Source organism: Achroia grisella, unplaced genomic scaffold, assembly GCF_030625045.1.
Source record: "Achroia grisella isolate CSIRO2021 unplaced genomic scaffold, CSIRO_AGI_Agris_v1 utg402, whole genome shotgun sequence".
Taxonomy (NCBI): domain Eukaryota; kingdom Metazoa; phylum Arthropoda; class Insecta; order Lepidoptera; family Pyralidae; genus Achroia; species Achroia grisella.
In genome coordinates this window covers 1,370,015-1,397,733 of record NW_026712841.1, presented here as the reverse complement: position 1 = coordinate 1,397,733, position 27,719 = coordinate 1,370,015, and the positions used below count along the sequence as shown (strand labels likewise).

Sequence of the window (27,719 nt, the reverse complement as noted above, 5' to 3'; positions counted from 1 at the left end):
ACGCATTACGATGCATTGAGGAAAATTTTATAAAATGAAGTTCTAGAAATATTAATTCAAGCAAAAGATACCTACCTACACATGCTTACATATGGCAAATGTGCATAAATATATATTAATTAGATTTATTTAAAATAATAATATTTAGCCTTTGCTAAAACAAAAATTAACAATTAATATAGTAATGAATCTTGTAGGTGGTCTTTCACTAGTCTGGGCTAATGACTGATATTGTAATCAATTTTAATTAAAAATTATTCAGGTTTGTAATGTTATTCTGTATGTTATTTGGGTATTTATCGATACTGAATTGCTTTACTTACTAATTACGTTAATTAGTGTCTAGAAGTTTAGAATTAAATGAGTATAAACGTATACTATGTCTTACTTTAAGACATATTCCTCTTATAATAATCCTTTATATTGTCATCCTGTAAATGGTGACTTAGTGTAATAAACGTAATATAATCTTAAAAAGTCACAATTATAATACCAGTACAATATATTAACGTATATTTTCTTCTTAGGTTTCAGTGGTATTCCTGATAACATAGACGCTGCACTAGTATGGTCTGGCAATGGCAAAATCTACTTTTACAAGGGCTCTAAATTCTGGAGGTTTGATCCCTCCAAGCGACCACCTGTTAAGGCCACTTACCCTAAACCTGTATCGAACTGGGAAGGAATTCCTGACAACATTGACGCCGCCTTACAGTACACAAATGGATATACATACTTCTTCAAGGGTGGCTCATACTGGCGGTTTAACGATAGATCATTCAGTGTAAGTACAGAATAAGTATTGTATTCTAAAATTGGTGGCAGCATTACAGGCACGACAATGGTTGTTTTGTTTTCTAAAAACAAATATATTCTAAGAACAAATACATTCTTAAATAAAATTGATAGCATTAATGCCATAGTTAAAATTAAATGTACCTTGCCACTCGTCGCCAGAGGGCGTAACTTTTAATACTATATGCCAATGGAATACCATTTATTCCTGCAATAATATTTGTGTGGTTTAATTTCCTTTCTCTTGCATTGAGATATTTATGTAGTCGCCTCTTACGATATCCTGGCAAAGAAAGGATACCTGATGTCTTTTTGTATATGTATGGAATAGTAAAACCCTGACGGCCCACCTAACGGTACGGCTACCAGATGATAAGCAGTAACCGTAACCTATATTCATAAACAGCTACACGGACATCACGTTTTCATGTGGAACCTGTGATACCACTCATGCGTTGTAATTCCAGAGGACTAAGATGTCATGTCTCTGGTATTGTATACCTATTATATGCTACATTAAGTATTATGATACAGGTGGATGTAGACAATCCAGCGTTCCCACGATCAACTGGTTTCTGGTGGCTGGGGTGCAGTAGTGCGCCGCGCGGCACCGTCGAAGGTAACGCCCACATCAAGTCACCACGCACCGAAGATGACGATGATGTCGGAGAAATCCTCTTCGATGCAGGTAGGTTCGGATGCCCAGAGCGTGCGGTAGCTGTTCTATTTGACGAATTATACTATAATAGTATAGCTCAAGTTAATAATAATATGCGGCTGAATTTAAATACATAAAAGTATTACTTGATACTGAGATAAAATTAAAATGCATTCTAATAATAATTGCAATTGAAAATACAAATCCCAATCTGGGAACATTATTGGCATATGCATATTTCAATAGTATACAATATAATTCAAATTTACATATGCCAGTTAATTAATAATGTATACATATGTACTATGTATTAATTGCTCAAGTTATAATCAAATACCGAAAATTTGGAAATATTATTCTGAACTAATCCAACAAATAACAGCAATCTTATGAAAATATTGGACTACATATGACTAATAATATATTTTAGAATCCAAACTACTCATTAATATTATCTCGACTTACCATATTTCAATCTAAATTTTAGTATGTAAACAATATTATAAATTATATAACCACAAAATTATAAGCAAAATCAAGCATAAAAATGTTTTCCAATTTTATTTTTTTATAAATACCTATACTACCTTCTTGCTATACTATAATATAACAGCTATCCGTTACTTCTCAAAATCAGCAGAAGAGAAGTCGTCGTCCATCGTCGACTCTACTACATAAAAGTCCATCCCTTTGTGTGTACTTCCCCTTGTTATGTTACTTTTACTATTTTCATTACTATTAGATTAGATCTGACCGATCATTTTGTTGTTTTTCTTAACGTGGTTTATTATTGTTGTGTCAGTACTCTATATGTTGTTTCTCTTCGATATGTTTGTGTTATCTCATTTGTTGAAATTTATTTTCTACTTTGTTGTTGTGGTAATATTATTAACACGAAATTTGATTTGGGATACTGAATTAGTTTAATACCATTACATCCATCTTATGCACAGATGATTAAATTTATCCATCCATTGGGCGATGAAGATGGTAATTTTTATATAACGTATATAATACGTAAATAATTTTCACAATTTTAGTATTCAATCTCAAATCAAAATTCATTCTTATTTCATCTTTCATACCTACATCATATAATTTAAAAATGTTAATTTTCACACGACATGTTTAATAACTTCGCTAACTAATTTAGCAATCTTAATTTTACATCAATAACAATCTTCTTTTTACTAACAAACTAACTGCACTAACAAAATTTACTTATGATAACACACAAACTTACGACCCTCTTTATTGGCCTTTATGAAAATTTTATTAAATAAATTAACAGTGGTTGTATGGTTTGGATGAAAATCCCTAATACTAACGCTTGCTGAATGTGTGGACTGTAGTGGTACAGAAGAAGCAGTGGCCCTCGATGGACGATAGCAGAACTTCGATGATGTGACTTCTGGGCGCATACGAACCTACCTACTGGTATTGTATTAGAAAATTGTGTGAACATTCCTAATACGGTCTTCACTAGCTAATTTGTCGTTCTGAAATATAATATGGCAATGCATAATATTTTTAATTACATATATCAAAGAAAATTCCTATATTAAATTAAAAAATAAATCTACTCAGAATTCCTCGAACACAAAACGTTCTTTATGACTTTGATATCGGTAATATTTGTACAGTTTTTATTTAAAAAAACAATATTTCATAAAGTTTGCTCCATTGAGCTACTTGCATTTATATAATAAAAATGGCAATTGTATTGACTGATGTGATCACAATTTTAAAGTACAATCAATATTACCTACTTAATTAGTCTGTAGTAAATGTAAGCATTCACACTTTGATTAACATCATGTGAACAAATAGTCACTTTGTAAATCAAATTTAAAGAATTATGCTAGCAAGCACTTAATAGGCACTAGTAAGATGAAAAATCACATACAAATTGTATGGCTCAACCAGTGAAATTTCGTTATGTTATCTATACTATCCTGGTAATATTGCATTTGTTATAAATTACGTGTTAATGTTTTACAAATATTAACAGATTTTGTTGGTGGCCAAAAGTCGATTTTTTTGAAAAATAGCACATTACTGACACAAGCATATGATAATAATGTCGCACTATACATTATATGTTGCTATCAATTGTTCCACACTACTGCAAGCAATATGTGTAATCATTGTCAACTCGTGTGAAACAAGGGTGCCTGGTTCACGTTTCTATGTGTGTGTCGTGTATTTTTTTCTAGGTGTAAAATCATCCGCTCCAAGGTCATTCTTCTGGTTCAGGAAATAGCCTCGGTGGAGAGTTCCTGAACATTGTATATAGAGAAATTGCATAAAGAACAAAGACTCAATTAGTTACTAGGAGAATATATGTGAATACCAGGGAGATTATAGACATAAGCGGTGATTTTAGTACCGGCGAGCTTGTCACACGCTGCCTGTACGTTATATTACATTACACTTTAAATCGAATGGTTCTCTGTTGCATGCTAAAACTTATATGCTTAGTGCTGGAATCATGCAAACACTTTCTAGAATGTACTCTGCTTAATCTTTATGTAATAATGCCCGCTTTCAAATTAACAAACATTATCACAGTCACAAATCACTCACTTATGTTTACTATAGGAAAGTGGTAGTTAGATTAATTAGCTTAAATATTACTTTTAGGTAAGCATAGATAAGTTAATATTCTGGTATCACCTTTACACAGAAACGGGTTTGGGTTATATTTTACAATTTTCTTCGCTCAAAGTTATTGTCGGTTTTTAGACGTACCGAAGACTAAGATAAAGGTTTTCGTGTTGAAGGTATAACATCAGGATACAATAACGTAAGACATGTATATATACTATTGTTATTTGATGAACGCACATTCCACGAGGGGGAGGCAATTTACGAGTACTTCGATACAAAGAGCACTATAACATGGAAAGGATCGTTTTAGCATAAAATAATATCGATTGCAGTGTAGTTTTGCATTAATATTTTATAACTATTAAAGGGAAATTAATGAACTTAGTATGTTGTTGCCTTTCTTGACAATTGTTTTAATAAAATTAAACAATAGTTGCGACATCATCCGTGACAATGCTAGGCGACACACTGTAACGGACGCGCCGTTCTCACCCTGAATGCTTCCGGATGAAGTTGAAACAACGAAGTTGAAAGAACGAGTTTACGAAGTCGCAAGAGACGAAAACGTAGTAAGCTCGTTAAAGTCCCGTACATAGTTATAAAAATAAGTAGCGTATCTAATAGACCACTGTTTTTATATTATTGATAAAGTCACTAACATTAAAATTTGTGCATGGTTTGTAACAGATAAAATATATGAATTATAAATTTGAGAAATAACTAATTAAAACAAAAAGATATCAGTGTATGTATGTATATATTATATACCTATCTAAATAAAACAATATAAAATTTAGTATAGGAAGTTTGGAATAATATCCGAGTGAAACTAACATAATAGTATTGCATGTGTAAATAATTAATCATAGTCAAAGAAATCAATGAGTATTAGTTGTGTTATAATATACAGTAGTGTAGTATGCACAGACGGGTTGAGGCACCGGTTGCGGTTTTACAAACAAACCTTGCTAAAAGCAAGTTAATGTTTCAGTGATCAGCGTTCAGTCAAGCGGGGCTAGACTCTAGTATGTCGTATCTGCGCTAGTGGCTCCTGCCGCTACGTAATCATTAGGAGGACTAGATACGTCCTCCGCTGTGACATCGCTCACTCACATCTGTAGGTTTACTACCATTTACATTTATTATCCTTTCGTAAACATCCTTTTATATGTTTTCACTTTTTTAAGATATTATACCTACGAACGCGTTGTTTGTTTGCTTATGTGCTATGTCCGAACATTGTCAATCATAACTGTTTTGTCGTAATCATTAAATTAATCAATGTCGTCGTCTAATTTGTTTCGTTTAGTGAATGTTTGTGAATCACAATAGACCACAGGCACAATTGCACACATAAAAAATTGTATTATGATATTATGTTAATAGCTAATATTTGGTTGTGTGATGTGCAGATGAGGGTGATACAGAGCGCAATAACGGCGGAAATAGCGCTTCAAGTGCGACCGTTGCGCTGGTGCTGGCGGCGGCGCTGACTGCGTGGCGGACGTGGCATGTGTAGCGCCCCCTAGCAGCAACAGCAACCCTTCCCCCCACCCCGCTACCTGCGGCCCGGCGTGCGGGCGCGGGCGCTGGCGGCTCTCAGCCCGCGGCCTGCCTTCCTCGGCCGGACCGCGTCACTGACTGTGATCGTGTGTTGTGTGCGTGTTAGCGTTCGGTGTATTGTGTATAGCGAACGCTGTGCTGTGATGACGAATGCGTTTTTTATACTGTTGCAAGAACGATAATTTATATCGAAGTCATAGTTTTTATACTTAATATAAATAGATGATGTAAGTTCGAGTGTGATATTGACGTAAGCGACGATTTTTGTATTAAAATATTTAAACTAATAACGACTGGGACTTTTCACTGGAATTCTATAAAAAATACCTCTATATTAATATTTAATTATTTTTATTATAACTCACCAAAGTAAATGAGACACATTATGTATTTTAATCGGTTTATTTAACGTTTTTCTGGTTCTCCAATAATTCCTCTTAAGTTAGTAATTACAAGTTTATATGACAATATTTTTCGTTTTTATTCCATTTTCATAAACGTATTTTTTAATAAACATCTCCACAATTCATCATAACACGGTCATGCGACCTACTGTCTCAATCGTTCTAACTCTTAGGAAAATGCAAATAATATTAAATTTCAAAATCTGTCTACGATTATTCGAACGTGATTAATCTTACTTCGAGTGTCGAACGATGTCTACGTGCGAGGCGGGTACGCGGCGAGCGGCAGCTAGACGGCGACGGGAGCCCGCTACGCGGCGCTACGCCGCAGCTGTGACGCAGCTGAGACGTAACTGTAACGCAACTGGGACGCGACTGTGACGCTGCGCCGTAGCACGCGCCATCCCGCCCCGCGCTCGCCCGCGATCCCGCACCGCACACTAACAGATTTATAATCATTTAGAAGGCGTAACATAAGACTTATTACACGATCACTACTCGAGAAACACCTACGACACATCCTAGATCATATCAATATACCGGAGCCCCGCGTGCTTGTGGCAGTGTGCGTCGGCGCCGTGACCCTCGCCATAACGCCGACTTGTGCTTACAGATTTAATTATTTAGAGATAAGATTTTACACTACACTACCTCTCACTATGAATTAGGCATTTTTAATGATATAATTTATATTTTTTAAGAATACGTCAAGCAGTCCTCAGGAATACTTCACAAATTTTTGTAATTAAGTATATTTATCTGGTGCAATCGAAATTTTATATCTAAAATAAATATTTCATACAGTGTGTATGCCCTTAAGTCGTCGTAATCATATATTAGTATGATCTAGAACTAATTAGGAATAATAGAATCAACGTGATGTTGGAAATAACATCGTCCTATAAATAAAGATTCATTCACGTCAATCATATATGAATTCATTGTTTATGTAGTATAAAACGTGTTGTGAGAAAGTGTCCTTCAATATAACTAAACAAATTATTTATCAATATAACATATGCCTGTCTACAGCTGGATACTAGGTCCAACATAATTCTATCAAAATAACACAAAACATTTATATTTAAATGGAAATAACACTAATTACATACATTATATTTATACTAATTTATGAACAGACACTTGAATTAAACATGCTGCAGAATTTAGAAAAACCCCTTAATTAGCTACCGTATATTCTAGGAGTACTGAAACTCAACTAAATATTAATGCGTTAGTAGAGATTGAACTATTAATATTTGGAGATTGAGTTGAAAGAAAATAGATACAATTTTCTACTTGACGAAAAGTAATAAGAAAAGGTTCGTGAGTTTTAGACAATAAAAAGATATTTCATGAGTATAGCCAAAGTATAGATTTTTCTAAATTACTGTCAGTATTAAATACACACTTCAAAATGAAATGTTGGAATAATTCAACTAATTCAATATAATAAAATTTCAATCGACTACAGTTAAAATATTCTAAGAGAAACTTTCGGGGTTGGAACATGACATACAAACATTTCTTAATAGATACATAATATATATATATATATATCGCACGCTTAATACTCGAAACAAACTGCATTAACTCATAACAAAAACTTTTTTGTGAAATCGACTTTAAAACTTTCAAGCTCAAAAACCTTCAAGTCAATTTTACATTTTTTTTAGTTATTGCAGTTTATTATTAAGCATGCGATCTGTAGGTTTCTACAAAACAACGTAACAAATATTATAATATCTATTTATTATTATGTATCTGGTTCATCATAAGACTTTTTATACAGATCAATTGGTACCTTAATATACTAATCACTTTCCTTTAAAAAGTGAAGGCCATATAGGACTTTTGTGGTATGTACTTATCACACTCCATGTGACATAGATCAAGTTATAGAAGCCATAAATAGATAAGATGAGATTAGATAGGTATATTGTGCAGTACGACATATTCTAATTCCACACCGTATTTCTGTGATAGGAACATCCGTAAGGTGCATGTACCTATATTATTAAATCTCAAATGTATGCACAATGTTAAAATGCACTAGTAACAACAAATAACACAATAGACTCCTGCAGCCTGCTGCTTTGGTCGTATAGTAAACTCTATTTAATATATAAAACTACTCAAAATGACAGAGGCAAGAACAATGTGTTGATATCATATATTACTAAAGCCCAAATCACATAATGAGCATATTTACATAAAATCTGTCATTAATTTACATGTATTAATAGATTTTATGTAATTTTCAATTATATATCTTCTTTATATGTGCCAACAAATTTATCAATCATAAATACGTTTCATTTCATATTGACATAAGTATAATATATTGCGCGGCTTCACCAATAACTCTTATCAAATCAAATATATAGTTGCTACATGCAGTCCACATCCGAGTAAATAATTCGTTGTTTCTCATAGTAATATGTGGTATTATTAGATTACAAGAGTTTCATGTTTCTCTTTACACTTTAATACCACGGATACAATATTTGTAATTCAGTAGCAACTTTTAACCGGCAGTATTCATATACGATAAGTTATGTATTATTTTATAAAAATATCAATATCAACATGGTCGCGGACATGTACCTAGCTACTATAGCTCTGTTATATAGACATTATTATTGTTGTAGATAAAAGGCTAATATTTGGTGTTTTTCTTGTATTACTCGCTATTGAATATTGCACTACTTTAACGTGAACGTCGAACGTATCAGTAGACATAAATATGGACGACCCCGAAAGCGTTTTCTCTGCGTTTTGTGCGCACATGTGACAGTCAACTGAGTGGCTCTATAAACCTAATGGAACAGAACTTATACTTCCAAATAGTATAGCTAGTTAAATCCCTCTTAACAATTAAAATGGACTCTTTGAATTGCCGCCGCAAACATAAGGAAACTAATATAAATATGAAGTAAACAAATATGGTATCGTAAATAAGAGAAAACATTCGCGGCGGCAGACGGAGTACAGAAATTTCTAAGTTCGTATCTCTAATCGATTACCGCTCAGTTACAGCTAAATACATAAGTTTTCGTACACTGCTTTACATAATCAGCTTTCTTGATCATATTATTTGTGCGTTAAACATTTACACTTTATTTATGTACATCAAAACATACGTATATTATTCAAAAACATAATGTACACACTATCATCAAACGTTCAACGTAAAATACACCCGTGATACTATACCTACTCAAAAGGGCACGTGTTGCGAATGTACGTGTTCCAACCATTGAGGTATTATATACTAGCGAAAGTACTAGAGGAGACAACGCATTCCATTTACCCTTCATCGATTGCGGCACGTTGTCAGTCAATTGATAGACGCTTTGTAGTTAGGTAATTTCCTGATAAAGAAATATAACTAAATGCATAACAGAGTAGACATGTTGAAACTACATAATTGGCATAATGTTTTACTATAGCTTTACCTACTGTATTTTAAGGCTGCCCTTATCGGATTAGTAAAATGATAATATTTCTTTTTATTTTTATTTATTGATTCAATGTTGATGAAATCAATTGCAAAAAGTCGCATACAGATGACTTATTTTGTTTTAATGTAGCTCATGATGTTTTAATGAAGTGCAATGTCTTCTCCAGTACACTGTAGCATTCAATATCTCAATGGACACAAGCTGGGAACATTCTGCACGCCTACCACGGAGGCCGAGTGTCGCCCACCACGGGAGCCCGCTTGCTGCCACCGACCCTGGCATCATCAGTTAACGACATTGCTGGGTGCTCGTTACGAGCTCGAATCACTCATGGATAACTTGTGAAATCTATATGATTAATCAGTTATTCCTACGAATTATTGCTAATTTTGTGTCCCTACGAAATGAACGTTCACAAACTAACATTGGAAAGGTTTTTTGTCCAGAGAAATAGTTTTATATCTACTTGCAATTTGAGATCTTCGAGTGATCTTCATATAGTACGAAGAAAATGTAAAATATAAATAAATCAATGTTCAAATAATTCAACTTTGTAGTGAACGTTGAACTGTAGATACAAAAGGAAAGTATTGTATGTATAAACAACATTCGAACCGAACTCCTCTCCTTTGGTCTTTTAATATCTACTCTAGTATAGAATAGTGAACGAGTAAAGATATCAAGAGTATAGAGTAGAAACACCCACAAAGAAGGAATGTACGGTCAATGTGTAAGTTTTAACGAGTGCTCGAAATTGTTCCAATTATTTTTATGTTCTAGTAATTCATTTTCTATTACTAATTTTTAGACACCTTGATAATTAATTTATACATAGATACACGTAGATATTGTGAAGGAATCCCCATAGAGAGGGCGATGAAATACCTAACATTACTAGTCTGCCCATTAAAGGTATTTATAAAAAGGTAAATAATTATTCGTATTTAGATGCGTATCTATAATAAATTTGGTACAATACTTCACTTTTATGTTCAATACCAACTTTTATTTTATACAGAGTTAATAGTAAAGGAGACACCAAGTCAAAATGCAGATAGAATAGTTATAAAACTGAACATATACCACCAAGAAAGTAATAACAAAAATTGAACTTTTCACACTGAATAGATCATCGTGGATTAAGTAGCCTGTATGAGTGATACAAAGTTATTTTTATTTTCCCGTCACTTCTTTTGTGACTGTATTTTACTTCATTTGTTCAATTTTATAAATACTCTCACTAACTTTCTGCCCAAGTAGGTATACCCTGTACAATTAACACTTTTTAAAAAAATATTAAGATATTGCAAAGTAATAAGTTTAATTGCAATAAGTTTATCCATGAGTTAATGCAATTTTAAGAATTATGATGTATTAAGTACAACGTTGTAAACAATCGACTTGGAACTTTAGTGTAAATAATTCGACCCTAATACCTATTTATAAATTCTCTTGAAGAGACTATCACTATGATTCTCAATATTAAACTCTCTGACTTATTAGTGTATAATTTTAGTTCTGAAGTTAATGATACAACAATGAAAAAGATCCTAATTTGCGAATAAACAATTATAACTGCGGGTTCAGATAGAAAAGGAGTAATAGCGTTAGCAATCCTGATGATTAAATGCAAATATCCTTGTTATGTGACGCTTTCACCTCAAGGAAAGTGAAGGCATTAGAGATCACTAGCAAATTTGATATTGGATTGAAACAATAACGACTTACTTTATTCGGTATGATACTGTCGACTCGTCTTTCATAGCTAGACTACTTTTTTCGATTACTTGAATGGAATGTTCTCTTCAAAATAAAACAAGATATATAAATATATATTAGTTGTGATACCATAAATGAGTAGGTATTGAGTATAATGATGATCGAGACACTGTTACAAAGTGATACCCTGTGAGCAAGACAGCTGAGCATGTGGACAACGCCATTAGCTACCTGATGGGATCGTATGCCACTTAAGCATTTATTTTTCTACTAATACGTTAATGTTACGCCCTCAGATACCTATTAATTTGGTTATACAATGTATATGACTCGAACTATATTAAGATGCCTTTTGCCTTTTCTAAACCTCCTGATTTTTCTCGTCCACTATTGGCTGCTCAGTGCCCACTATGCCCCACCGCTCGCAAACTATTTACATCAATCATCAGACTGAGATAAAGTTCGGGTATAAGTTAATGAAGCAAAAGACTTAAAAAGCAGTAATAGACCTCTAGCACCTTCGGTGACTTTGATTAAGTTCGGGACTGGAAACAACAAACCGTTTTGACATATGTACACGATAAAAACGTAAAAAATAACTTACTTAATATTATTATCATTTATCATTTGAATACAACAACTACATCCCCGCCTGAGGACAATATTCTCAACAAATGTCCATTCAATAAAGTCTTAATAACCATTAATTATATTTTGTTTTCGATCACATAATGTTCAACGATACCTCTATAATTTAATATTTTTCAAAAATAAAACGAACTAACAAATATTGTTACCTATACATATGTGAACGACAATACCCATGTTGAAGGTTGCTTCATCAATATCATTTATACGACACGATATACATATACAATAATATATATTAAAAATCAATTCATATAAAAATCATTTTCAACCATGTTATATCTGCATTATATTGATTGATAGTTCATAAGACGGATATTTACATATAACTTTCATTATATGCTTTAGTCATAATTTATTTCTTACAAAACAACAACTACCTTTAATTAATCCTATATTACTTTAGTCAATATCATATATAGACCAGCTATTTAGGCGCTCGCTGACGGAACAAGGCACGGAGCGATCGCGGCATGTGCAAGGAAATGTTGAGCGCGTCCCGTAGACCCCATACTCATTTCCAAAATACTGCCTACTATGCTATACCATGTGTACTGTTACCGCTCTCGCCCACATACTACTCGTCCGTATTTTTATGCATCATTACAAAAATAACTCTCTAAAAACCGATTCCAATTCTTGTTTCGCTATTGTAAACAAAAAATCCTTATAATGTATGTGTCAATTAGTAATTTGTCGGAATCTGTTTCGATTTTTTTGTTATTTCATTACAGAGTAACGATTTGTAAAGAATTAATGCAACTATTTAATTCATGTCTGTCTTTTAATATACGCTGTATACTGTTCGTATAAAAATTATCAACACACAAATCCCTAACGCACCAATTCGCTTAAATCTTTTCTTCTTTGCCCAACATTATTTCTAAGTAAATGCTGAATTCATGCTGATTTCAATGAACTCAATTTATCTATTGACTGCCTATGAATCACATCACGTAACCTGTAAATTACTAATTAAAATATATAATATAACATCTTCACTTAAACTAAAAATATGGGTTCGTTTACAATTCGTGCCGAAAATATTAACATACTGGCCGGAACTTCGGCAAACAGCGCTTACGAGATAAATTGCATAAGTAATAATTTCTGAACATTTGGTGTTTCTATATTTCGGGTGTATCGAACATTCGGACACAAATATTAACTTACAGTCTATATCGCCGGCGCACTCGCGGGGGCGGCACGCGGCCATCCGCGCCCCGCCACCGCGAGTCGCGGGGATCATCGAACTCGTAACCGCGCGTAATTTATTATCATAAGTACAGCACTAATAGAAGTTCCGATCGCAATCCGACGATCGCGGGACGTGGGGGTGCAACGCACGATAACGTAAAACTATAACCTTGAATCGCGCACATTCACTAGAGACGTGGACGCTGTCCAGTGGGTCCGTGATTGCGCCACGAGTCCGAACATGAGTGCTGCTGCGATTAGCACAAGGTGGGAAGGTATGGAGGCACGTGGCGTAGACGCCGCCGCGGGCGCCTGGTATGGCACCGAGCAGGTCGGTACCCGCTCGTCGACGGGCGCGCACCGCTCGGCGTCAGGGCGCGGGGCTTCGTTGAGCCTCGCCTCGCACCGGTAGCATAACCGGCCCTCGCAGTACCAGTAGCAGCACTCATCCGGTCCATAGTTGGATTTGTTGGCCTGCGCACCAGTTTCCGGAATACGCGGATCTGAAATTGTTAATCGTGCAACTCGCTGTAAGAGTTTTATTTTATAAACTTTTCGGTTAAGTTATGTTATTCTCTTTATTAACGCAAAGATTAGTAAGAATTGTTTCTTTCGGAAATGTTCGTACATTTCCGTAATTATACATTCGAAAATTTCTAAAACCCTCTAACCCGAAAATTATGTAACGTGTGCAAAGCCTAAATAAATACATCGTTATAAATCAGTATAACATACGAGAGTTAGTGGATAGTCCAAAACATTTCTACTAACAGGCTGTTAAAAGTTGACAGTTACATACGGTTTATGTAGCTGTTTTCTACTTTTTTGATATATGACGTAAAACAATAATAATAAATTTGATTTTTTTTAATTGTGTACAATATGGAATTTAATCTTTTTAATATGTAATATAAATAACTAAATAATTACATAACATAGAACTAAGGAAAATATAAAATTAATATATAGTCCTGTGTAAAACTAATGTTAATTTTTAAAATTGACATAAAAAAACTTAATAATTGATAAATAATAAAATAAAAAAAATAATTTAAATAAAAAATGTTAATTTTAGACTATCTGGAATTCTGGATAAACCTTCTTAGACCTAGTATTATTGCAAACGATTTGTAACATTAATGTATGATAAATAGAAATTGGTACAAATAAAAAAATACTATAAAGGTTTCAAGTAGGTAATTGCAATATTATAGACTAGTTGGTTTAGTTACTTTAAATTACATTAACTAAACTAGTTGGTCTTCATCATCATAATTTAATCGCGTTCAGTACACATTATTAATATAGTTAATCGTGACTTAACACGAATAAATTTATCGTAATAATGGTAATTTTACCTCTCTCGACGTTTCAACTACGTTTCACTAGCCGTGATCATAAACTTACTAGGTAGAGTACTACGATATCAATGTTGGTAGGTGCAAGCAGTTTATTCACCTACCGTCAATAGATTATCCAACTAAAGATCGTGAAACACATGATACACTGTTATCTATCACAGGATTGCACACCGATGACAACTTTAAGCCATCTTCACAGTTCCAGAATTAAGCCACACTCGCAAACGCTGCTTGTTATTTCGTGTTAAGACCCGATAATCTATGTTAATAATGATGTTTTACTTTTTAATCTAAGCGTTTACCATATCAGAATGCTTTCATATCTGGCAGTAAGATATGTGTTATATCAAAATGAATAAAGTCACAGCTGGTAAAAAATTGTTCCCAGAGGAAAATAAAACCCTCTGTAACTTAAAAGCAGTAAGGTACCATTTGTGCCAACTTGACATTTTGAACTGCAGCCAAGCGATTTTGGGAAAGTAATGTATGTTAATTCATGCACTGAGGCTTGATGCAACTCCATAATTATTTATATTATGTGCTATTTTGCAATATGTCAATTTTTTTTAACATATTTTAGTTTTAACGTATTTAAAAAAAGTGTGGTTCGTTGACTCTATCTTTATAAAAGTGAAGTGAGACTTCACTAAGAATCCACGTCTCATCCACGTGGGTACCTTCAGGGTTTCATCTAATTATAAAACAAACGTTATAAAACAAAGTCCTGAAATTCAGCTGCTGAAATTCAACTTTGTTTTATAACAGGATAAGAGGCATGTCATATTAGTAGTAGTCTTCCGGAATGGAAACGTATGAGTGGTATCACGGGCGAAACATTTTAAACGTAGGGTTATATCGGCGACGTATACCACTTACAATTAACTGTCAGCCATTCAGCTTCTATGCCATTCCAAATACATATAAAAAATAGTGTCAAAACACTTTTTTTTTTTCAAAGTAATTTTCACAAATGATTGCTATGTAATTAAAAATGTATCTTATCTCTAACGACGAAATATATTATTATCTTTTTATTCAATATTAATGGCAGTCATTAAATCTCTTCTTTTACTTATAATAAATGTAATTTAAACCAATTTCCTCACCAAGACATAGGAATGTGGGCTCGCCAGCGTACTGTGTGGGGTAGGCGGGCGCGCGGTCCGCCGGCAGGAAGTAAGGGCAATTTTGCTCGACGAGCTGACAAACTGAGAGGCAGGGCTTGAGCCGTGCTAGGGGCCGGCCGGGGCCGGCGGCGGCGGCGCGGACCCACCGGCCAACCACGCCGCCGCCGGCGCTGCGCCGCCGGTCCAAGTGGCCGACGCGCTCGAGGTGCCGCGCGTGCCAGCGCGCTGCGTGTTCGGCGGGCGCGCGCCGCGACCTGCCGCTTTCGTCGCTTCCCTCTTCCGCACCTTCTTCTACCCATAGTGGCACCATTGTACTGCACGCCCACCGTCTATACGTTTCCTGAAATTTACAAATATACATATGTTTCAATTACATATCCCTTTACATATATATTAATCTGTCTCAATTAACGGCTGTTTTGTTAAATTTTATTGCGGTGGATACATTTAAATAGATTGGCAATATATCTATACAATGTAAATAAATAAAAAATTAGCTATATAACACATTCTTGACTGTACACAGGTTTCTTCTTATAAAAATAGAATTCATATGGATGAATTGTAATGGTACAATCATGTTGGCCAGACAGTTTATATAGTTTTATACAGACTATCAGTGTCATTATGGGAATAAAAAAGGAATAGTGTTAGTGATTTTAACATATATAGGGACTGCTAACTTTATTTGATTAAAAAATTTTAACAGGTTTTTGTTTAATAAATATCTTCGGACTTGGTAAGGTGCGCTATTTTCCAAGTAGAACCACATCACATTTTCCGGGTCCACTAGTATTTTAATAAAATCTTACATCATTTTACCTACTGCATATATTTAACCTGTTACTCATTGGATTAGAAGATTTAGAAAATATTTTGATCTATAAAACGTCTCAACATTAAAGAAATATCATTGAAGTGAAGCTGGTCGGGTGCGACAGCTGCGTCCGCTTGACCCTTCTCACATTTATCGTTATTCAGCATTTTTCACTCCCACAGGAAATCACGCCGCTTACTGAGGCAGTGATTAATTAGTTATCAAGCTACGCGGTGTGCCACATGCAAGCAAGAGCTTGCTATACTTTGTTAAAAAAACGCGAACCGCGATAACAAGATGGGCGTTGTACAACATGGATCCTTTGTACAGTTCCAAACAAAAAGCCATTGTTGTTAACAAAAAGGGAGCAAAAAGAATTTAACGAATAATTTATATGACTGTCCATAATATTATATAATTACTACAAAAAAACAGAATTGATTACTGTGTTATCTACGACCACATTCAAACATTCGTCGCAATCGGGAAAAATCACACTTTATCTGGTTGCTACTAAAGCGGATTCAAACATTGCCAACGGAAATGCTAGGTTTTATGAGTAAAATCCCGACGTTATTAATACAAATTATAAAAGAGCATGGTATGTTTCGAGCTAGATATCGCGTATGTGACAATTGTTTGTCATAAGACGTAAAAAGTAAAAGAAAAACTATATTATGACTTATAGTAGTAGTATATAGTCGTAGTTGATAAATGTAAAGACTTAAATAAGCCATCACAGTTAATTAATTAATAATCAGAAAAGTCAAACACTTATATCTTGTAACTATAAAGTTATTAAAGAGGCGCTATCTAGAGACCGCACCTCTGGGATGAAGCGAGTCGGGCGGCAGAGACGTGATGAATATCTAGCCTCGACGACATCTTGTAATTAATACCCGTTCCGTGAAGGGGGACCTCGGAAACACCTAGTTAACATCGTGGCTTGAGAACTTCCAAAGAGATAGACACTTGATTAAAAACACACAGATTGAATATAAAAGAACCACGACACAAAAACATAATCCTAACCTCCTTTTTGTCTTTTGTGTTAAGGTTTCACTTAAAAATGGCTGAGAAAAAAATCCTCAATGAGGTGGAATAATTATTGTAGTCAATATTTTCAATTGGTATAGTTGATATTCTGATCTATTACGGTCACGCGGAAAAAGTTATAGGTAAATGTTTGTAGGTATCTCAGGATTACAGTAAGATGATTTAAACAATAATTTTTTTTTATTACTAACAATAACCTAGGGATTACAATAAAATTGTACAATTCTCCCCATTATCATGCGTAATAGATAGAAAAGAAATTAACTTACCAAGGATTCATCATTGATTTATCCTAAATATAAGTATTAAATTTTTGCAATATAACTATATAATGTAACATAAGAAGAACTATATAATATATAAATATATTGCAGTACTTCTAAGTATGCTTTTGAGTAAATCTATTGTTAAATTAGTAAAGATATCCTTAAGCTCCATCTGACCATACTATGATAGTAAATTAGTTTTTTATTGTTACATTAAGTATATCATAGCACGACAATGATAATTACGCTAATGAAAGAATGAAAACGAGAAGGGCAGGCCATTACGTGGTCCCAGAGCGACAGTGGATAATTACATACCATTATGTAGAATAATAAAGTCATAATATTTAACACATGTTGAATGGTATGCGCTATAGCCAGGATGTCCCAATTAACGCCCTCCGATCGTTTAATAGCCAATATGATGTCCTTTTACGATCAATTGTTCATCTAATCGGCCATTGACATTGTGCTCTATGCAATTTTGATGACCGACCACTTATGGCACTTATTTGTAATGACTTAAATGTTACTAATTACTTTCAATTATTCACATGAGTATTAAACATGATTATTGTTGTTGATTTTGTTAGTTGCTGTTGCAATATGTTAAATTATTATATAGTCTATCTACACTTATAGAGGTATATTATTATAAGTATTAAAACTAACTGACCCGTGCGTGGAACCCGTGCTTTGTCTGCGTTACATTTTTTCCTCTTTTTGCAATACTTTTCATTGCAGATCTACTCCTATTGATTGTTCTCGGAATGTTATTGTCTGTGTCGATAAAGGGGCTATTCAACACTAAAGGATTGAATAAACATGACTTCAATCGCGGCTAACATTACATCAGGGGTATGTAACTCTATAAACACAAAAATAACAATCCAATTGAAGACTTTCCTTTTTGATGTTAGTTAAAAAAAGATTTTATACAATTCGACGTGGACATAATGGTTGTTCCTAGTTTGGTAAGATTTTATTTAAAATTTTCCTTTTCTTACTATGCAATGATCTAATACTCAATCCTATTCTTTCTGAAGTCGAGATAGAGCAATTCCATTATTACTCTGTTACCACACGGAGTATAGGTAACAACATTGATATTATTAAAATTTAATTAAACCATTCAATCGATGCAATCTAAAACATTTCCAAGTAAAGCTAACAATGTTCAGAAATGACAGCTTCTAAACTTGTACGTTATATAGGTTATGCTACGAATGAACTTGCTAATTAATTGGTAGGAAGTTAGTTTTCTAATCACATAATGTTCGATGTAGGTGGCGGTAGTGCGCCCGGATGTCTAACAAATCAGAACAAATGAACAACATGTCAAGCAACGTTGTCTCAGCGGGCGTCAGTCGTTGGGGGTGCTGGGTGCTAGACGAGTGGGGGTCGGGGGGAGCACCTCCAACCCTGTACTCAATCAATCATAGAGTGGGCACAGGGTAACCGCATCCACATTGTCTTTTAAGCACACATTGTCATATTAACAACACAATCATAGTAGGGTGAGCACTTGTAGTTTGTCTTGAATAATTTTGATTTTCTGTGGTTACCAAGAGCATAAGTCAAATATAATGAATTGGCTATTTACTACGACTTTGCTCGTACTTAACCCTCAATCTTTAACATCCGTGGGAAGTATCTAAGACCTCTTAATGCTTTCTTAAGTTATATCTACAAGAAATAGCTGTTGAAGTTTCTAGATTTTACTGCGATAATTTGCTATTTAACACTAGATGTATATGTAGGGTAGGTAGATAATAACTCTCATTAATTAAGTATTTGTTATAAATTAGCTGAACTCGCAATCCATATAACTTTTTTTATTGTACACCTATGGGAATAAAACATGTATTTTCGGCGTTTGGTAGAATAGCGGAACAACTGTACAGAATTACAGACAAACAATCAAGATTCTATCAATATTTTTTTTTGTTTTACTCTCTTGATAATGATTCCCAATAAGAGCTTTTCTAAATTAAATTTTCCAATCATTCTATTTATTCGTAAATATCATTTTTTCTTGTACGTATACATATATACAGGATAATAAAACAAAATGTATAATGTATTCTAAGCATTTCTGTTCTTAACTAAATTAAAGTACAGAAATGTTTCTCACAGGAATATCTGGCTAATATTTTAATAATTAAAATTAGCTCATAAGCATTTACAAGAACGAGAGAATCTATGTTTGACATTTACAGTACATGAAATACGCAGGCAGTGGCATTTGCGTTTAGAAAGATTTATCTCAAAATAACGGACAGCTGCAGATACACCTACGAATTCATTCTATTTTATTTTAACATTCAAGAATCTGTTTATTTTTTATAAAACTAAATGGCTTATTAATATATAGTCGTAGAGGTTACACTAATTATTGACTCTTATAGCCGATAATGTAAACCTAAAAGAAAAATATGAAATTGAACAACAATCTTTCATATATGTCAATGTCAATTTTGTGACTATCGTTGTATCTGCCACTGTACCAAATTTGCAGAGAGAACCACCATAATATCATCTTCATAAAAAAAAACCTAAAAACCTAAATTGGGTTTCTAAATTCCGACAATATCATTACTTATGGTAACATGGCTACAATGTAAATCCACAAATGTACCGTAAATTTAGATATGTATATTGATATTAAATGGCGTAAAATGTACTTGGGACAATTTACATACATAAACAGTTTCATAAAAACTAGTAGGGACTCACGACCACCCATATCATATTACAGTAAACAATAGCTGACATTTCAATAATTTCAACTAATCTGTTAAAGCCGTGTTGACAGGGACGAGGGAAGATTGAGTCTGCGTTTAATGGTGGCCTCAATTTACATTTTTTTATTATCAATACAATAAATCCGCTGAATAACGCTATTTGAAAGGTTAGAAAGGGGCACTTGGCAATCGCAGGCGATTCGCCAGAGGCTGTTGCCGGCCGAGTGACCCACAAGTCTTAATGACAATCTATCAATAATAGGTACCTACCGATTAATACTGGTTAATTTGTTCTCATAAACACCTGATCTTAAAAATAAATTTTAAATATATATCAGTACAATACTGGTATATATTTAAAAATCATTTAACGAATAAATAATTATACGTATATTATTACTATGTAACATTTGCCTTTTCAAACCATTGAATAATAGGAAATCAGTTAATACTTCCGAAGCTCTATATTACTAGTACAACACTTTTTAAATTAAATGTTCAAAATAACTACAAATATTTGTTTTATATAAAATCAAAATTATATAAAAAAAAACACTAAAGTTACTCTAAAACGCATAAATAGCCTGATTAAATACACGAAGTGCTTTGAAATTATTATAACACCGATATAAGGGTGTACTGGACTGGAAATATAATTTTCCTGATATGAGAAGATGAGCGCCCAATCCTGACGTTTCTTGTAAAATTTTCACATATTTCTCAAATTATACAGGCCAATAAATATTAATTTATATATTTACATCATACTAAGCAAGCTGTACAGTTTAATAATATTGAGCATATTTTAGAAAGATTACAAACATATGTACTATACATACACACATTAATTAGAAGGAAACAATCTTAAGCTTATATATTACCTAAATAATTTACTGCTATCCTAAGAAAATTCAGCAAATTACATGCAAATATGTCTAGGTCTGGAGATCGACTAAGTACGCCGTTTAGTACAAGCAATCTTCTATTTATTGAGATGAGTCTACCTCAATAAATAGATCCATGAGAAATAGAAGATTGCTTGACCAGCTCTGTTCTTCTCCATGGAATATCAAACAAGAGCTTGTACGTAATTATAAGGCGCTCGCATGGACACTAATGCTAATACCACTTGGTTACATTTTTTACCTCTTATTTTACTACTTTAATTACCTATTCTATCAATGCAGTCTTCCATTTCACTACAAGTGTATCACGGCCTATTATCCCCAACAAAATCATACTAGGATCACATTGGTATATGTCAATTTGTAACCATACTGCCCTTGATATATACAAGTACATATATCTTATAAACTTCTTTTGGAGTTTCTTCACCATAAATATATATTTTGTCTTTATTGGTTCCCGATAATTGAGTTACTTTCTAATTTACTGATTACGAAAACATTATATAACATTAATACTTAGTATGCTGTATAACTGGTGTGCCTGTTGCAATACAAACCCAAGAACTTGTAAATTAATGTCATCACACATTAACTCTTAAAACTCAAATAAGTGACATGTATCTTATGGATCTTACTCCAAATATATTTCTTTAGCTGAAATTTGTAGCAAGTGAGTAGCTAAAGTGAAGTTTGAAGCTGTGGTTATCCTTAATAAATTAAAGTCAGCGTAACAATTGCCATGTCATGTAAATCAAATCATGCGAGGCTTACAATAATAACAATATACTAACTAAGATCTTCCCATATATTACTACTAACTTAACGGTAAAGGTTATCTTATATATAAAATTCTCGTGTCACAATGTTAGTTACCATACTCCTCCCAAACGGCCTGACCGATTTTTATGAAATTTTATATGCATATTCAGTAGGTCTGAGAATCGGCTACTATTTATTTTTCATCCCCCTAAGTGATAAGGGTGGTTTACCCCTAACATTATTTTTTTTTTGGGCAATTTTTTATTTATATTTATTATTACGTGTCATTAAAATGGAAAATAACGTTTGCCTGGACAGCTAGTTTTACTATATAAATTGTTTAAGGATAGGTCTCACCTAGACTTATAAAAAATAATCTACGTCTTCTTGTACTAAGTGTACATAAAAAAATCAAGATAATCGGTCAAGCCGGTTCGGAGTCCTCCGAACCGGCTGCTTTTGATATATTAGAAGATTATAAAGAATAAAAATGTCATTCACACTCACCTACATCTATATAGATCTAAAATATTAGGGAGCAACATACTATTTCACCGGGCAGTGCAGCAGGATAAGTAAGTCCATTATAAAAATACTAGATAATAAACTAAAACTAAACTACACCAGTGTTACAGTGTTAAGGCGAGTACCGCCTCGCCTTAACACTGGTGTAGTTTTGTAAAAATATTTTCTATACAAAGCGGATATGTTGCGGGCTGCAATTGTAGTGTTATATGTGTAGGTTAAATATTTTTTATTTTATCTATTACAAAAAAATATCTATTCATTCATAATTCCAATCTTTCATTTTCAAGAACATAAACAATAAATTTATCTATGTCTAGTCTCAAATTCATTAATAATATCGAATCGGTTTGAGTAACCGTTAACTATTGAAGAGCGTTCTCATGTTTCGACTAGACTCCGTTCAAGTATCGGAAGGCAATCAATATATGCCGGTGACTCGGACCCGTACTTTGTAACGTAATATACGGATGACCTATCTTTGGCAGTGGACAATGAATAAATTGAAACAATCATCTATATCTAAAATCCGATAGATGTCGCTAAGAAACAATTAATTTAAGAAACGGTAGGCTTGTTTCTCTACATCCAACTCTACGACATCGAGTGGTACAGAAAATATTTGTGATGGGTTCCGAATAGAATAAAAAAAAAGTATTTTTAAGTATCCTTGCATTCAATTTTTATTAAGTTAAATAAGAAACTCGAACCGTGTAATGTTGACTTTTAATTATATTTTTCTTTCGTATCATACCAAAACCTAACAGAAGCTTTCCTTTCTATAACAAAAGTTCTTTATTAATTACTTGCCTCTCATTTTACAAAGTAAACTGCCTGGCGGCTGAAATAGTTGAGTCTAAGGTACCCAAGCAAACTACTTTTTATAAAGTCTACTTCTTTATCAAACTCGACTAAAACCTATAAAAGTTCGTAAGGTTTCGTAAAGGATCATAAAATATAGGCGCAAACAAAAAAAATAATTCATAACGTCTATTTTGATAACTAGTGAAAATATGATATGATATTATTTAAGTACATTACAAGTCACGTTTGTGCCCATTTAAATGTAGATTGAGATAAAATCTTCAATAAGTGTGTCCAACGCGTTAATATCTTTCTTAAAGAATATCTTTCGTCGCTTTCGTGAGTTCAATTAATTAATGTGCGAAATGGCTATTATACGACCACGACTGGAGTAATGAAGAGTAGAGGAAATTAAATTTAATAACAATTGAACGCCGACAGAAATGATAAATCGTGACAACTTCCCTATAGGAGTATCGTAACTTTATGAATGCGCAAGTGAGTTTTATGTTTTATATTAATACTACTTTTATACTAGTCTATCTGTTTCTATTCTTACTTCTTCTAAACAACGCAAAGAATTTTGGTACAGTTTGCACTATTATTTATAGACTTTCTTCTGAAAGGTTAATAATATAAGCATATGATAGAAGTCATATGACTACGATATTCGTCAAATATTGTAGATACACAGACCCACGCGAATCCAGAGTGAATAGAATAGAATAGAAAATCATTTATTCAAATAAACTTAATTTAAGCACTTTTGAATAGTCAACAATTTTTTTTAAAACTACCGCTTAATCGGAAAGCTTTCTCATCACAAAAAGAATAAGTAAGAAACTTGTGTGTTGCTCTTTTAAACAGTTCTTGTAAGTTCTCATTTTACAAGCCGAAACGTGTGAATACAAACTACCAACCAGCACTAATTAGTTTAGGCTCAAATATAAAAACACAATAAGATTAAATCAGTCGTAGTGATAAGAGCAGATCAGTCCCTACAAGCAGCACTCGTTCACGAGTATGACGGACGAGCCAGCCGTCACTGCGCTCGACCATATTTCAGGGAGCCCAATGACCCGGCCCACCACGCCGCCACATGTCTGGACATTTTAGTGAGCATGCCTGACTACAGATTCCACTCGACCTCGTCATAGCTACTTATTTAAATTTATTATATGGTAGTTACAGTATTCCCACTTTACATAAGGATGCATGCGACAATCACTACAAAAGCCGCTACGCTATCATATTTCAAGAAAGCAGTATGAAAAATAAATTATAACGTTGTCCACTAAAAAAAATATTCTTGCTAGATATTGCTGTCATCTATGAATTCATTAGTACATTATAATATTTTTTTCGAAAAAATATTAATTATTTCTTACATATCATAACTAAGTAATAAAATTTCTTAATTGGCAGCAACATACAATTGTGTTAAAGTCGTTTGAGTTATAACTTCTTAATTTAACTTCATTAAACAACTTAGGTTACATTATCAAAAATGCTTGTAGGTATTGAGTTCTACTTTACAAGCCTATTTAATATAATATAATCATGAATTCATGTCCTAATTAATATATGAATCCATATTTATAGCATTTAATGTAGACTAACGAGTATTATTAACGAAATCAACAAATAACGAGCAACAGTCGTAAATGGAATAATCCTTTAATCTCTTTACTCCTATGCCTATTTGGTAGGCCAGTCTCTGTTGCCGCGGTTTACCGACTAACTCACTGCATCCACATCGCAAATAAACAAATAATTAAAAATATCAATACTAGCTTTTATAAGTAACTTCGCCTGCTTATTTGAGAATAAATATAGGCTCTTTGTGATAGAAAATAAAAATAAAACGAGAGCTTCATAATTTGTTAAAATTATCCACTTGTATATTTGTAGCACAAGCGAAAAACACATTACGCCGACCCCAAATAAATGGGATAAGGAAGAAGCAGATGATGATGATGATATTTGTAGCACAATAATAATAGCAATAATCAAAGATCAATTTTGGATAAATATATTATTATATATATTAATATTATCAGATAAGTGCGATAGTTTGTCTGTCTGTTACCTTTTCACGACTAATCGACTGAACGACTCTTAATGAAATTTGATTGTACGACGACTGTTATATCTTTAATAGTAAAAAGCAAAGGAAGACACGAATAATAGCTAGCATAGAAAATGCGCCAGTAACATGTTAAATATTAGTTTAGAATATTATATATTACTGTAATTTTCCTGGCACTTATTCACAGAAATTCGTAGACTATTGTCTACGAATTTCTGTTCTCTGACCAATCTACTTTACGTCCATTATTCAATAATTTCCCTATATTAAGATAAGGCAAAGGAATTCCGAAAAATATATGACCACTTGTAGGATGTGATGGGGCATTTGGTTTCATAGGATTCCTGTTTGTGGTATGTTTCATTTCTGCATGAAGTGATGACCCTAACTTTCATGAGATCAGATTTATATCATTATTTAAATCTTCTATTAAAGTCGCATTATAGTAACTGATAGCTATATAGTAAGATTTTTGCACTGTCTTCGTTTCTTCACCTTAACTTTAATTGGATAAAATCCATAATACATATACAGATGTAATGTTAAATAACAGAATAATTTTCAACCTACAATGGTGCGAAAAAATATTTGTAATACCGTGAAGTAGGTACTTGTCTATTTAATGTAGTTCTTTTTTTAATAGACTATATTATTAAGTAACTAGCTACTCGTCCCGGCTTCGTCCGGGTGTACATGTATTATCCATATAAACCTTCCACTTGAATCAGTCTATCTATTAAAAAAACCGCTTCAAAATTCGTTGCACAGTTATAAACATACATAGGGACGGACAGCAATAGCGACTTTGTTTTATACTATGTAGTGAAGAACAAACAAAACAATAATAGGTACTATGTAGCTACGCCGACATTGCCTGTACCGCATCGCGAAGAAAAATGAGTAGATCTTAAAAATGTTTTTATTTATTTATAGATTCACGCCTTTTATCTCCAACGAAGGAGGCATCGGCGTTTCTAGATGGTAATCGCCGTAGTGAATATTTTATATAGAGCCACCTTTCGGAACGTTTCTGTACTGCCACCGCGATGGATAGGTTGCTAGCTCAATTTTTACGTCACTTTTATAATAACTATATAAAATATTTTATTTTAAAACAAATTGTACCTTATATAACGTCTAATTTGAATTGTAAATATTATAAAAAAATTACATAATCGGCAATGTTTTTTTGGGAATATATACATTTTGGATTGATTTGATTTAATTATAGTTAAACTTTTACAATTTAAGTTTTATTTTCATATAGACGTTTACGTTAATAGCTACAACAATATCGGATAAACAAGCAGCATATGTAAAATTATTAATTTTAGTTTTGATTTTCTCTGTAGGTAATTACTAACTATTATTACTAGATCTAAACATTAACTGTATGTTTATTGTAAATTAGATTAAATATTACACTAAGAAAATATGGAGTTATAAAATGTGTCTTTAAATCAATTATGAATTCCAACATAAGCTGTATTAAAATATACTACGGAGTACATATTATTTTATTATTAGAATAATATTGTCTTTAATTTGGGGCTTTATTTCTAAAAACGAATTTTTTTTTTAACTACACAGTAGATTCTATTCACACGCGTTCGTAATATCACAACAAAAGGTTCGAAAAATAAAAAAAATACTAAAACATTTGTGGAAGAAAGAAACTTCTTTTAATTTATTGGAAGTTAATTCTTAGCTTAATTTTATGAATAATGGACAAAAGTTCTCCTTTTATAAAAATTAATGATCTTGGTCGTGCATTTGACGTAAGAACTTAATTGCTGAGTTTTGAGATTGATAATATTCCACCGCTTTCCACGATGAAGTAATGTAAACAACCATAACAGCAACGTGCAGAAAATAGGTACGTAGTAATTTATTCACAAATTAGTAGTAATTGATAGCCAATTATAGGTATATTTAGAGATATGGGATTGTTAACGGTAATAATTGACCTTATTACACCATACCAAGTTGTCCCTGTGAAACCATCGTGAACTCACCAGGATACATTGTCACGGCGATATAAGAGTATAATGTGATAAATCCATATTCGTCCCTATCTCTCATCACAAACGAATACCTCAGAAATTGTCTGTTAGATAGTAATAGTGGTCCACCGAGCTGATACAGGAAACAAGCGGTCCAGTGATGCGAGCCTACGAGAGAGGGCGCGCGGTGCGGCGGCGGCGG

At 33.2% G+C, this 27,719-nt stretch overlaps 2 protein-coding genes across 6 annotated transcripts in view; one reads left to right on the top strand and one right to left on the bottom strand.

The window, feature by feature from the left end:
- LOC131844501 (72 kDa type IV collagenase) overlaps positions 1 to 5,916 on the top strand; it is a 36,146-nt gene extending 30,230 nt beyond the window's left edge. Inside the window, exons 11-14 of one of the 5 annotated variants that reach the window (XR_009357594.1) lie at positions 528 to 784; positions 1,330 to 1,483; positions 5,055 to 5,180; positions 5,476 to 5,567. Coding sequence is in view for 4 of the 5 variants with exons in the window: in XM_059193408.1 (XP_059049391.1) it covers positions 528 to 784; positions 1,330 to 1,483; positions 5,476 to 5,582 (518 nt within the window). In the remaining variant the exon portion in view is untranslated. Of the gene's footprint in view, positions 1 to 527; positions 785 to 1,329; positions 1,484 to 3,669; positions 3,771 to 5,054; positions 5,181 to 5,475 lie in introns of those variants that run through there. The other 4 variants (XM_059193408.1, XM_059193410.1, XM_059193409.1 and 1 more) reach the window with 4 other exon arrangements.
- Positions 5,917 to 11,959: 6,043 nt separating this feature from the next.
- The window catches only part of LOC131844505 (uncharacterized), a 54,967-nt gene continuing 39,207 nt past the window's right edge, over positions 11,960 to 27,719 (bottom strand). Inside the window, exons 2-3 of the mRNA XM_059193414.1 lie at positions 15,526 to 15,886; positions 11,960 to 13,561 (exon numbers count right to left, since the gene is read on the bottom strand). Of these exons, the coding sequence (XP_059049397.1) occupies positions 13,221 to 13,561; positions 15,526 to 15,886 (702 nt within the window). The 3' untranslated portion in view covers positions 11,960 to 13,220. The remainder of the gene's footprint in view (positions 13,562 to 15,525; positions 15,887 to 27,719) is intronic.